This window comes from Colletotrichum spaethianum (assembly GCF_022836535.1).
Source record: "Colletotrichum spaethianum MAFF 239500 DNA, contig15, whole genome shotgun sequence".
NCBI classification, from domain to species: domain Eukaryota; kingdom Fungi; phylum Ascomycota; class Sordariomycetes; order Glomerellales; family Glomerellaceae; genus Colletotrichum; species Colletotrichum spaethianum.
This window is the reverse complement of record NW_026054785.1, coordinates 637,959-651,362: the sequence shown is the minus strand read 5'-3', so window position 1 is coordinate 651,362 and position 13,404 is coordinate 637,959. Positions and strand designations below refer to the sequence as shown.

Genomic DNA, 13,404 nt, shown 5'->3' with positions numbered 1-13,404 from the left:
AGTGGTTACAAAATCCGCCTCTAAGTCCAATTGTTCACCTAGCAATTTGTATGCTGACCAAAATCGTAAATATAGAAACGGCTCATCTATTCCAGTAAAACAGCAATGAATCTGGTCTGAACCCCGAGAAGCGACGCTTAGCTGAGTGGTGATGATAATGGCCACGATATGAGCCTGGTTTTCCTGCATTAATGACATCTGGACTAGTTCTAGGCTGTCAATTCACTGCTTATCTTTTGTTCTCTGGTGATCATATTCGGTAGACAAAAAATCCGTTTCATGACATAAACATACACAGTCCAAAACCGAAGTCTCTCTTTTTGTCCGGACTGTTGCCCACCAAGTAACATCGATCATCGACTCCGGCTCTCCTACGCTGCAGTCTTAGTATGGACTTTCTCCTGGCCGTGTGCCTCCTTCGTACTTCGCCACTCTAGACTCAAAGCGCCCAGCATGGACATGCATACAAGAATCAAAGCCACTAGAAACACGTGCCGAATGGCCTCGTTGTATGCTACCAAGACCGTCATCCTGATTGATGTAGGTAGATCAGTCAGGGACGTAACGCCGTTATTCAGAACCGTCTCGGGGTTGATGCTAGGAATGGCTGAAAGGCGGTATAGAAGCTGACTATTGAGAATGTTTTGCGCAACGGAGAGGAGTATGGCACTGCCCATGAAGTTGCCAAAGTACATTAGGGAAACACCAACCGGGACGTCGGGTTTTGGTAAAACCGTCTGTGCTGCAATATTTGGTACTTGAGTCGCGGATCCCGCGCCGATGCCATATATGATTTGATAACCGATCCACTGTGGACTGCCAGTGTCGACCTGGAGAGTGTACATCAAACCAGCACCTATGGCCATCAAGCAGAGGCCAAATATCATCACAGGTGTGTAGTAGCCTATGCGGCGGATCAAAGCACCCGCTGTCAGCATCGCGACTACCATGGAGAGAACTAAGGGAAGGAAGCGGATCCCGGATTCCACTGCCGAGACCCCTTGGATGGCCTGAAACCAGATTGGGACGTAGTAGGCTGGAAAACAATCAGCGTGGATAGGACGTAGAGCTCGGAGTATGAGGTATCACCAAAGATTGTCAGCTGTGAGCTAACACAGATTGTCGATAAGAAACCGGCGAGAATGCTTCGCTGCTTGAATATTCTAGGGGGGATCGTCGCGGTCTTTGGCAGAAATGTCTGGACCAAGATGAATCCGACGAACAACGTAACGGAAAGCACCAAAAGAGCAATGATCTTTCTGTCGTTCCACTACATAAAAGTCAGCAAGGCGTTAGACCAAATGAGAAACAAAGGACTCACGGCGAACACCGAACCTCCCCACTGCAAAGCCAGTATTAAAGAGACCGAGCCTGGAACGACAAGTCCAGTGCCGTAGAAGTCCAGCTGTGCCAACTTGGCCGTCATACCGAGTTTTGTTGTCTCTTTATCGGGGATGTTGAGAATGAGAAAGACCACTACAGCCGCTACGCCACCCAAGGGAAGATTGATGTAGAAGCACCACCTCCAAGAGACCTTCGATGTCAACGCGCCTCCCAGCAACGGCCCGGTTACGGAAGATACGCCAAATATTGCGCCGAACATTCCTTGATATAGCGGACGTTTGTGGAGAGGAATTGCATATACAATGATGACAATCTAAGAATTTTTGTCGGTCAGAAACTTGGCCATTCAGGGGTTTGTCCTCGCTCCCCTCAAATCCAGGAACAAGACTTACTACACCACTCAGCATCCCTGCTGCTCCAAGCCCAGCAATAGCTCTTCCGATGATGAAGGTTATAGAATTGGGAGCCGCACCGCACACGGCTGACCCAATTTCAAAAAGAAGAAGAGAGCTTAAGAACGTGCCCTTGATGCTGAAAAAAGAATAGATCTTCCCGAACAAGAGCTGAGAGGCGCACTGGGTAATCAGATAGGCGGAGCCATACCAAGCAATGTCGGTGACTGATTTGAACTCATCCGTAATCCTAGGAATAGCTGTCGTGATAATCAGGCGGTCCTGGACTGATGTTAATTGCTGGACCCTGAACTGACAAAACAGATGGCTTAGCAATACTTACTAGTGATGTAAGAAACAAACACAAGAAACAAGATGTCAAGATCAAGGCCAGGCTCAATCCAGATGGATATGGGTTCTCAGTATCGGTGTCTTGCGCAGGAACTTGAATAGAGATCAGTTTTTCTGTATGTACATTGTCGCTAGTCGCTGCTTCTCCGGTAGCTGTCGAGAAACCCAGGTCGCTATGGTCCTTATCAGGTACGGAAGGCTGTTTGCAGTTTTGCAACGACATGATTTAGAGATTTTGATTGTCGTCCTGGGAGGAGAATGTGGAATCCAAGACGACTATTTGAAATGCTTGGCGAGCACTTATCAACGACTAGGAAGTAAAGGAAGGGTTGAGCGTCGAGGCGATGGGAAATAGAGTACAAGACTGAGACCAGACGGTAAAGAGAGAAGAACATTACTATTTAAACAACATATAATATAAAGATATACGAGATTATAAGGGGGCGCTCGGCATTCAAAAGTCCGAAGAAAGCTGCCTACTTGAATTGACTGAAGAGTCGAAGCAGCCCTAGGACTTAACCTGCCATGCATCTCGGACCCGATCAATCCAAGAGAGGTTAGACTGGCCTGGTTTTGACGGTAGACTAAGAGAGGAGTCAAGAAGCCGGAAGCCGAGAAGGATCACGCTAGTCTTCTTTCAGGCCCGAGCTTCCCGACCCTATCCTTCGCTTGGCAATGCTGATAATCATCACATCTTCGACACCATCTCCCGTTTTCATTTCGAGACAAGTTTGGAAGTGTGGTATTAAACCGAAGACATTAGAGATTCGGTTCGCTTCGTATAAGCCGCTGAAGTCATCCAGCCTAGCACTCACACCAAGCACGCCTGGGCTTAACATGACGACCCTGCAGCCAGTAGCACCTCAAGGGCAACACAAGCATGCCTGCTCGCTTTGCGCGCGTCGAAAAGTCAAATGCGATAAAGCTGATCCCTGTTCAAATTGCGTCAAGGCGAAGGCTTGTTGTCTCTACGAAGCTCCTATCCAACCTCGGGCTCGTAAGAGAGCCGCAGACGAAGACTTGCTCGCCCGGTTGGCTGCTTATGAGGAGCTGATGCGGAAACACAATGTGGATTTCACTCCATATGCGCATACCTGGATTACTACGGGGCCACAAGGTCGAGTAGAGAATTACACCTCTTCAAGTCCAGTCTCTGTACTGCCTTCAGTCGACCATGACAGCACAAAGACTAAAGCTTATAAGGAAGCCCCTGTGGGAACGGAACGGTCAGTTATTCATATATATAGTGAGGAGAACCTCCATCTTTGAAGTTCTAACTTAAAATGCAGGTGTCTGTGGGCAAGTCTTCCTTCGGAGGTATGTTACGCACAAGCTTTCGTCGTTGTACTTCGGATCTGACAATCTAATTTGCAAAGCTCAAATACCCACCTTATCAGAGCTTGAGGCGCAAAGAAGACGCCGTTGAAACTTCTACGTTGTCGGTTCATCTCTTGTTCTCAAGTAATCAGCCTGAGCTATCACAACTTCACCCCGACCCAAGGCAAATCTATCGATTCTGGCAAATATTTGTTGAGGCGGTCAACCCGCTCTTGAAGATAGTTCATGTGCCAACTCTACAACAACGAGTCTTGGACGCCAGTTGGAATCCTTCTGGTGCATCAAAGTCTCTTACAGCAATACTGTTCGCCATATACACTCTAGCAATTGCATCTACATCGGTGGACGAATGCTTGACAGCCTTTGGTGAGTCTAAAGTTACATTGTCGACCCGCTACCGGCATGCTGCCTTTCGCGCTCTTGTCGAAGCCGACTTCCTGACCACTCGAGATTTGGAAGTCTTGCAGGCATTTGTCCTCTTCCTCTTCTCGGATCCAGACTCTGAGCTGACATCCACCCTCACCGGCGCCGCCATCAGAATTGGACAGAAGATGGGCCTGCACCGACATAAACCAGATCCCAAAATCTCGGTTTTTGACGCAGAAATGCGCGTTCGTCTTTGGTGGCAGTTACACGGTATAGACGTCCGAGTTCGCGCCGCAGGCAGGAGGGTTCTGCCATCTGAAGGCGAATTTGGCGACGCCCGCCTCCCACTCAACATCAACGACGCCGATCTACATCCCGAAATGACCGAGCTTCCCGTCGAGCACACCAGACCTACCGAGATGCTTTGCGTCTTGATAAAGTTGGAAGTGTTCAGCTGGGTTCGTTCATCCGCCACGACATCCAAAATTTATGACCTATTATCCCGTCCAGAAAAGGGAAAGAAGCAGACGGAGCTGGAAGACAAGGCCATAAATGAACTTGAGGCCAGATATCATGACAAGTTCCTTCGTCATCTCGACAGAAATGTCCCTCTTCACGCACTGGCGTACGCGATGGCGACGCTTGCAATCGCTCGCATGCGCTGCAAGGCCCACAGCCCGCGGGGGCAAGCGGCCAGCGGCGGAGAGGTGCTCATGTCACGAGAAGAGAGCGACTTGCTCTTTGAGTCGATCATAACATGGTTGGAAATGATGAACATAGCTATGTGCAGCCAATTTTCGTCGCATCTCATCGCCCATAAGACGACCAAGTACACCGTGGACGCCTATATCTATGTGATCAGCGACCTTCGGCGACGGTGTTCTGGGGAGCGGGTGGTACTGGCCTGGGAACTGGTCGAGAAGCTGTACAAGGAGCATCCGGAGCTGATTGAAGATGGACAGAACCCCTTCTTCGCCGCCTTAGGTGACTTGACTCTGGAAGCCTGGGAAGCTCGTAGGAAGGCGTTGGTGGACTCTCAAGAGACTCGTGTGGCCGGCGCCTGGCCCGGATTCATTCATCTGCTATGGGACCAAAGAAGAAACAAAACTGCCCAGGCATCTCAACTTCTAATTCCAGAGTTCCAGAGCCTTGACACGATTGGTTTGACGGACAATGGAGACCTGGACTGGGAATATTGGAATGACTTTTTGCGACTGTAGCCAGTTCTACAAACAAAACTCCTCACGGTTGATACTTGCGGTCGGCTTGAGCTTGCCAAACTTGACTCCCGAGTCTTTTTTTTGACAGCGGGTATGCGGCCACTTGAGCTCAGAGTTGCGTTGCATCGCCATCAAATGCATGTCAGCACATTACGAACAGCGTCGTGTCAACGTCCCATATCCAGGACTTGGATACTGCCATAAACTCTAATAACCGGCAATGGCCACCACAGTCAAAATGTTCTTTCCAGGGCATCTCACTAATGGTCAATCTGTTGTAACGTGTAAAACGAGAAAAGACCCAATCCAAGCAGTATCTCCTCCAGAATCACCCCATCGAGACATTGGACCGCGGCACGCGATCAGTCAGCAACCTCCCTGTCCTTCTCCGCAAATATGACCCCTCTCTCACAGCCCCCCTGCCAAACGCGGGAGGTCAGACGTTTATCTCTACTCCCGTCTCTATGCTATTTCTCCCAGTTCGCTGCTACACCGGTATTTAGCTAGGGAGTAGACCCTCTTGGCACGCTCTCAAGCCTTCTTCTCAAAGTCTTAGTGATCCTTCCCCCACATGTCTATCCAGCCCTCACTTCTCCACGATCGTCAACATCGAGTCGTACTCTGACACGACCATTCCAAGCAAAAGCAAGTCAGGTCGACTCAGAAAGACCCTCATCTCCTTTTAGTCTTCTCCAATCCTAGGTCCCTCCTCCTAAATACTCAACTTTTCGAAGACCAAGAGAAGCCAGCGTGCCTCTGGGCTCAGTTAGGTCGCTCGAAAGCCCTGGCCAAACCCCACTCAGTCCTTAGGGACACCAGTCCAGGCTTTGAGCTGCATGTCGCTCAATTAGCAAATCCAATGAAGTCCATTAGCTAACCACCCTGTATTTAAGACAGCCCCGTATGGAAGTCGTGGCATAGCTACGTTTTCCAGCGCAATATGTCGCCAAGGCAGCAGGGCGCTTCTCAACTATTGCCCTCTTCCCCACATCCGATGCTCCCAGACCAAGTCGAACCCAGTGCTGCTATCCGGTCGTCCGCACTTGCGACGTGTTCGCCGCCATCTGTGCGACCACGTGCTCGAATTCGTTACCCCTTCCAAGCATAGATCAGCATGCAGCGGACAGGGACACCGCGGAATCGCGCACATAGCTTTCCGTTGAGGCGAGGTTGGTCCCGCCACGGCTGCGCGCTTGCAAGACATGCAGAGAAGGAATACATAAAATGCACCCTCGCGGCCTGCTGAATTCGCGCATTGTTCTTTCGTCCCGACTTTTCTCGCATTCTTCAGCTCGAGAGCCCTTAATCTGCTGAGCCAGAGAGTCTGTTCGTAAATTTTTCTCGGTACCGTAGCCATGGGTATACACAGCAAGTTGGCGGACAATATCAAGGAGGTGGATGTGATCATCGCGGGAGGTAAGTATCAGCCATTATGTGTCTATTGTTTCCGAAAAATTCTCAATACAATGCTGAGGATCAGTTCTCAGGTGGCACGGCAGCTTGCGTCCTTGCCGGACGTCTAGCGGCCTCGGATCCGGATCTCTCGATCCTCGTCATTGAAGGCGGCACCAACAACCGCGACGTACCCAGTGTTATCCACCCAGCCTTCTTCCTCGACCATCTCGCTCCTGAGAGCAAGACAGCCATCTTCTACCAGGGCAACAGGTCCGATAAGTTGGCTGGGCGCGGTCCAATTGTTCCAGCCGGAGGAATTCTTGGTGGCGGTTCCTCAATTAACTTCATGCTGTAAGTTCCCCAATTCCCCCTCTCCCTTCTACTCCGGTTCATCTCCTCCCAACCTGGTACCCGATGGCCATTCCGCATCCATCCACTCAAGCGCAACCCGCTCCTGTGTGTCGATTGTTTCAACCCGTACCCAGATGCGGGGAAAGGCGGTAGTGGGTAACGGAAAGTGGAAGAAGGAAAAAGTTGGGGTAGCTCCCATTCCAGCCTGGTCTTCTGACACTCCCATGACGATTCCATCCCATCTTCTCCTCATAGCCAACTCAAGCTAACGAGTCACGCTTTCCAACACAGTTACACCCGCGCCCAGAAATCAGACTTCGACTCGTGGCGGACCCCAGGCTGGTCCACCGCTGATCTTTTGCCGTACCTCAACCGCTTCGAGACGTACCATGGCAACGGCGAGCCCTCGCACCATGGTTCCTCCGGCCCGGTGCACGTCTCATCCGGTGGGTTTCGCGTGGAAGGCGCTGAGAACGATATCCTCGCCGCTGCAAAGCAGACAGGATACCCGGAGATCCGGGATCTGCAGAACCTGGAGGCGAACAATGGTTATGAGAGGTGGATGAGGTATGTCTCGCCTGATGGCCGCCGCCAAGATGCCGCGCACACCTTCTTGCACCCGCTGTTAGAGGATGGGAACCACCCGAACCTGCATGTCTTGGTTGAGTCAAAGGTCATCCGTGTGTTGTTTGATGAGCACAAGCGTGCTGTCGGGGTGGAGTACACACCAAACCCGGATTACCAGGCCGTCTTGAAAACCACGAAGCATCCCATCCGGAGTGTACGCGCAAGGAAAATGGTCGTCGTCTCATGCGGCGCCTGCGGAACTCCTGGTGTTCTTGAGAGATCTGGTTTGGGCGACAAGAAGGTCTTGGATGAGGCGGGCGTGCCTGTCGTTGCAGATCTGCCCGGCGTCGGACACGATTATCAGGATCACCACTTGGTTTTGTACCCCTACAAAACGGCGTTGAGTCCGGACGAGACTCTGGATGACATCTTTAGCGGGCGCATCAGCCACGAGGACGCGATAGCGAAGAAGCACAAGATGCTTGGCTGGAACGGTGTTGACGTCGTCAGTAAGATCCGTCCGTCGGAAGAGGAAATCAAGGCTATTGGTCCAGAGTTTCAGAAGGCATGGGAGAAGGACTTCAAGAACGACCCCAACAGACCGCTCATGCTCAGTGGCTTTTTGCATGGGTATGCAATTTCTTGCCTTTCGCAGAAAAAGAGAGGGAATGAGGCCAGCACTAACACTATACCAGATACCTCGGAGACCATTCTGCCATCCCTGAGGGCCAATACACAACCGTCGCAAACTACACTGCCTACCCCTACTCGCGCGGCAGCATCCATATCACCGGGTCTTCCATCACCGACCCGCTCGACTTCGACACTGGTTTCTTCAGCGACCCCGACGACCTCGACCTCAAGAAACAGGTTTGGGCCTACAAACACTCGCGCGAGGTCGCCCGCCGTACCGCTCTCTACCGTGGCGAAGTCGCCGGTGGCCACCCTACCTTCCCCGCAGGCTCCAAGGCCGCCATCGTGGACTCTGTCTCGGCGGACGCGCATAAGAACGTGGAACCGCTGGAGTACTCCCGGGAAGACGACCAGGCAATTGAGCAGTTTTTGAGGGAGAACATTAACACGACGTGGCACTCTCTCGGGACGACCAAGATGGCCCCCCGGGATGATTTGGGTGTCGTGGATTCGTCGCTTAGCGTGTACGGTGTTGAGGGGCTCAAGGTTGTGGACCTGAGTATTGTGCCGGAGAATGTAGGAGCCAACACTAACAACACGGCGTTCGTGGTTGGTGAGAAGGCGGCAGATATCATTGCAAAAGATCTGGGCATTAATATCCCGCCCAAGCTGTAGATCACGTTTTCCTTTAAAGAGAGACCTGGTGTTTGACGAGACTCGTTGACGGGAGGCAGAGCATTACATCATATGACTAGCAGTGTAAACGTAAGGCCTTGTTATTGAGTGATAGATTTGAACATGAGTATGTAAAGTCTGCTCCAGAACAACCGAAAACACATTATATAGCCATCAATGTTTGCCTTGAGACCGCTAGCCAAGCCAGTTCCTTGTACTCGGAACGGAAACTTGGACCGTGTTGGTGACATGTCCCACCGTCTATAAAGCGGAGTGAGCGGGAACTTAGCCAATTGTAACTAAGAGCCGCAATACTGTTTATAATCAACATGCTTAGAATTTACGAATACTGAGCATCAAAATGAACATGGGCAAACTCAAACATTATTGTGGTAGAAACCACACAAAGGGCTCTATCGTGAAATCCTGTAGGTTGACTGCTTGATATAGACTTAGTATGGGTATGGGTATCGAATCTGGTGGTGAGAAACTTGTGCTATTATCCTGAGAGGTATTAGGCAGACTCATGGTGAGCCTCGCCGAGACCCTTCTTCTCGGCGTGGATGGCACCCTCCTCCAGGTCCTCAGTCAAGCCGACATCCCTTCTAGCCTGTTCCAGTAAGATGGTGTCTTCGGCACCGGTATTGCTGCCAAATACGCGGTCCATCTCCTCAAGCGTGGCGCCTTTTGTCTCCGGAAGACAAAAGTAAACCCACACGATGCTAGCCGCGAGGAACACGGCGAAGAAGATGTAGGTGCCCCATTCCCAGTTCTTAAGCATAGAGGGGACGTAGAAGGCGACGGCAAAATTGTTGAGCTGATAACTATATTAGAATACTGTGTGTTGAGAAGTGGTCTGTGCTACTACATACCCAGTTACTAGATGCGCCGATAGAAGCACCCTTGGCGCGAATGGAAAGGGGGAAGATCTCGGAGATCAGCGTCCAAGAAACCGGACCCCACGCTGCTGTTTGTCAGCGAACCGCCGCCAGATGTAAGTGAAGGCCACTCTTACAGGCACCAAATGCTCCGATATAAATCCAGATGAACGCAACAGCAACCCAGCCCTCGACGGGGTGGCCTGGCCAGTCACTACTGAACTTGGCCACGATGATACCAGGAATGACCATGGATATCAACATGACGATGGAGCCCCCGATCAGAATGGGCTTGCGGCCAACTTTGTCGATGAAAGCCATGGCAGGAAGAGTACTGACAAAGAACACAACTCCAGTGACTCCCGTCGCGAGGAGAGCAGTTGTACCGCCAGTAAGACCTAGACTCTGGAACACGTTGCTCGCATAGTATATAATAGCGTCGATGCCACTCCATTGTTGCCAGAACATTATCAACCAACTACTTATACGTTAATATAGAAGCTTTATAGGGGGAAGGGGGTGGTGGTGACGATGACCAGGGTTAGGGTTAGTAGTGAGAGCAGTTGTCGTGGGGGCAGTGTTGTTGATAGCGGGGAAAAGTGGAGAAGAATATGTAAAAGTGGGACGTACGCTGTAGAAACACGCTTGAAATGGGACCACTCGCGAACAATTCGCCAATACTGTGCACCCTCGCGCATCCAAACACTAGTCTTCTCCTTCTCGGCCAGCTGGGGGAAAGCCTTTTGGAAAGCCCGCTGTTCGAACAAAGCCTCGGCTTTGATCTCCTTGAACTCGACCTGAACGAGGTCGCTGTCCTCAGGAAGCTTGCGAAGATAGGCGATGGTCTTGACGGCTTCTTCATCTCGGCCCTGCTTCACGAGCCAACGAGGTGAGAAGGGAAGCCACCAGATACCGAGCGCAAGCAAAATGGCAGGTATGCCTTGAACGTAGGAGGGGAGTCTCCATGCGAGCTCGGACTGTCCTTCGCCGATGCCACCGATGTAATTGCTGCCGTAGCCAATCCAGAAGCTCAACATGATGCCCAGAATAGTAGCAAACTGGTAGAAGGAGACGATGAACCCGCGCATCTCCGGAGCAGCGAGCTCGGCATTATATAGTGGACTGTGAATAGCTCAGCATCCTGTACATAGGTTTGCATGCTGCTTTCTGATGTAAGAGAGCATAGAAACTCACCCAACACCACTGAAAGTGCCCACGCCCAGGCCGGTAAAGAAGCGTCCGGCATAGAGAAGTTCGGGTTTGTGGTAACTCGCTCCAGTGTACAGGTAGCTTCCGAGAATGACCCAGATACAGGCTGAGAACATGGTGTACTTGCGGGAGAAGACCTCGCCAAAGACACCGGCGGTGAGTGAGCCTAGGATACCTCCCAGCTGCAGGATGGAGGTTAACCAGCCAGTAGCACTAGATGAGCCGACGACGGACGGAAAGTTATCGATGAAGCGATTCATTACGAGCGATTGGCCCAAGACACCCTGCTGGAACCCATACTCAAGACCTCCTATGCTAGTTTCAAACCAATTGGTCAGACACTTATTATCATGAAATGTCGAATGTCTAACTTACGAAGCAAAGAGAGCGATGACGAGGATCTTTGGGTTGTTTGCGAGGGTCTTCCATCGGTTCTGAAACGCAAGCCTCGTGCGCGCCTCGGCGGCGGTCTCCGCTTCGATGGTCATGATGCAAGAGAGGGTGGCTTGCTTTCGGATGACAGCTTGATAGTATGAGATAGGAGTTCGTCCCTAAACAACCAAATAGGCACTCGCCAGATGTGAAAAACGAGTACTTAAGACGGGTATCTCATCAATTAGGTTGGGACATCGTCTGTACTTAAAGTTGCAAGAGTTGACGCTAAGGATTGCCTTCCTGGGTAGTCGACTAGGGGGACAGCTTTTGATGACGGGGCCTGTTTTACCTGATTGGGATAACATGTGTCAAGCTTTGCTGCGACTCTGTTTTGACAGTTTTGCAGGGTTGAATGAGATGGGGAACCCATGCCCTTGGTTCGTGGACCATTTGTCGTGCACATCTGGTAGATCCAGCGGTTTTCTTTGAAGGGTCCAAGTCAGTCCGAAGCCAGTTCATCAGCTCTACAACCGTCCTCCACTTACGAGATTTCATCACAGGAGAACCATATCCTGAAGCCATTCTTGAGACCGTCAGCTCATTCTTGGCTGCACCTCCATAGTGGTTGCCATGACCAGATTTGGCAGCAAAAGCCAGGCAACGCAGAGCTTTTCCCAGAACGGATGAGCTTCGGGGTTCGTACCCTTCTGATTCGCCCTGTGAAAGCCAATGTACGTCTGCAGTAGGCTCAAACACTGACCATCCCTCGTCATACCGGATTCCTTCGCCTCTTAGAACACAGGGAAGACTGCGGTGTAAAGGCCGAGTACCCCGTACTGCCCGCGTGTGAACATACCCCGCCATTTTCCTGCTCTGTGAGAAGCTAAGACATCGCACGATTTGCTCTACCCACGCAGCGGGCGGCAGCGAAATTTTCATGGACCCTTTGCCTCTTGCCATTTGATGAGCGCCATGAAGTCGTGTAACATCGGACAAAGATGCCCGGAGCTAGTGCTCAAAGCGGAAGTTGGCCGAGTTGTGGATCAATCCACTAGGAGTGGCAGACGAACCAGTTCGTGACTAATGAAGTCAGTTGGTGTGTCCCATGGGGATTTGAACCATGGGAGTTTGGATTCTCTGGGGATCCCGCTGGGCTAGACTTGACGAAACAAAGTCGTGGGGGGAAGACCCCAACTTTCGACAATGTCCCCGAAGAGAGGCCGCTTATTGTCGACTCATCCCCAGGTGAACAGCGACCAGCTTCATGAAGTCTTCTTTTCTGGACCATTTTGAGCTCGAGGTGGGCTCACAATGTCGCGCCAACATGGTCGCCACGTTATTTTTATGTTCCGGACGAGTGAACATCCAAAGTGCTGGGGATACCCGCCGCAGATGCGAAAGGCTCCGATGGCACGCGAATTGAGCCGCAACCTTGGCAACGAGTCGTCAACTGCGCTATTACCCAATGTCGCCTGGTGATCGATGCATCTAGGCTCGCGAATACGGCTGTCGAGCTCATACCCTAGGAAAGTAAAACAAAGCAACAGTCATGGTATCCCGGTGCCATGTTGATGCTTGACTAAGAGTCCCACACTCCCGGCGTGCTCGACCTCGCGCCTGCCGGGGTTGGCCTTCACCGGTTCCTGAAGGGAAAGAAAATGTTTGCGCTCGAATCTCGTTACCACAATGTCATTGTGAGGCGAGCCTCCTTCGGCAGGGACCGCCCGATGGAGGTTGAAGTATGTGACACTTCCAATGTTGCGATTCATATCAGTTGACCGCAGGTTCGTGCTGGTGTGTGCACCTCAACGCGGGGTTCTGTCCGTTCCCCCGCCAGCTTAGTCAACCACCAAGTACGAGCAGTTCGTGTCTCTGCAAGAACTTTTGTGTTCTCGTGATGCATCGATACTGTTGCTTGAGGAAAATTTGTCTCCATTTGGTGCCATCGAAACTGGGCCTCGTTTGACATGTGCAGGGAAGCTTGCGGAATCACTGCCCACTTGCGGATGATGCCGGAAATGTGAGGTAGCTCCACAACTCGGCTACTGAGTCTTGACAGTCTGCGGGTAACCGACTCTCTGGTCAGTAGACTCGGTTCATCGGCATCGGACGAGCAATAGAATCAAAGCCCCCAGACATGCCTTCTTCCCTCCCTAGACTGCGAACGCAGCCCAACTGACAGGAGTGCGAGAAGCTCGTAGCATTCGCTGTGATAGCTTGTGATGAGAAATTTCACTTGCAAGAAGCCATTCATCTCTGCATACTCCTTTGCGCCTGCTCATAGGCGCGAGGCAGCAGCAAAAATCGGAG

General features: G+C 51.4%; 4 protein-coding genes across 4 annotated transcripts; 2 read left to right on the top strand and 2 right to left on the bottom strand.

Moving 5' to 3' along the window:
- Nucleotides 1-371: 371 nt before the first annotated feature.
- Nucleotides 372-1,426, bottom strand: ColSpa_06433 (RUS1 family; the record flags this gene model as incomplete). The annotated part of the gene is made up of 3 exons (XM_049272645.1): nucleotides 372-1,010; nucleotides 1,115-1,270; nucleotides 1,322-1,426. 3 exons carry the CDS (start codon nucleotides 1,424-1,426, stop codon nucleotides 372-374), a joined length of 900 nt encoding a protein of 299 aa, XP_049128602.1.
- A 2,604-nt stretch (nucleotides 1,427-4,030) lies between these two features.
- On the top strand, nucleotides 4,031-5,011 carry ColSpa_06432 (aurofusarin cluster transcription factor aurR2; the record flags this gene model as incomplete). The annotated part of the gene is made up of 1 exon (XM_049272644.1): nucleotides 4,031-5,011. One exon carries the CDS (start codon nucleotides 4,031-4,033, stop codon nucleotides 5,009-5,011), a length of 981 nt encoding a protein of 326 aa, XP_049128601.1.
- A 1,355-nt stretch (nucleotides 5,012-6,366) lies between these two features.
- ColSpa_06431 (alcohol oxidase) lies at nucleotides 6,367-8,632 on the top strand (the record flags this gene model as incomplete). Its single annotated transcript, XM_049272643.1, has 4 exons — nucleotides 6,367-6,427; nucleotides 6,499-6,757; nucleotides 7,049-7,954; nucleotides 8,020-8,632. 4 exons carry the CDS (start codon nucleotides 6,367-6,369, stop codon nucleotides 8,630-8,632), a joined length of 1,839 nt encoding a protein of 612 aa, XP_049128600.1.
- Nucleotides 8,633-9,146: 514 nt separating this feature from the next.
- On the bottom strand, nucleotides 9,147-11,207 carry ColSpa_06430 (high-affinity glucose transporter; the record flags this gene model as incomplete). The annotated part of the gene is made up of 6 exons (XM_049272642.1): nucleotides 9,147-9,449; nucleotides 9,505-9,596; nucleotides 9,648-9,988; nucleotides 10,141-10,632; nucleotides 10,705-11,034; nucleotides 11,095-11,207. 6 exons carry the CDS (start codon nucleotides 11,205-11,207, stop codon nucleotides 9,147-9,149), a joined length of 1,671 nt encoding a protein of 556 aa, XP_049128599.1.
- Between the last annotated feature and the right edge of the window lie 2,197 nt (nucleotides 11,208-13,404).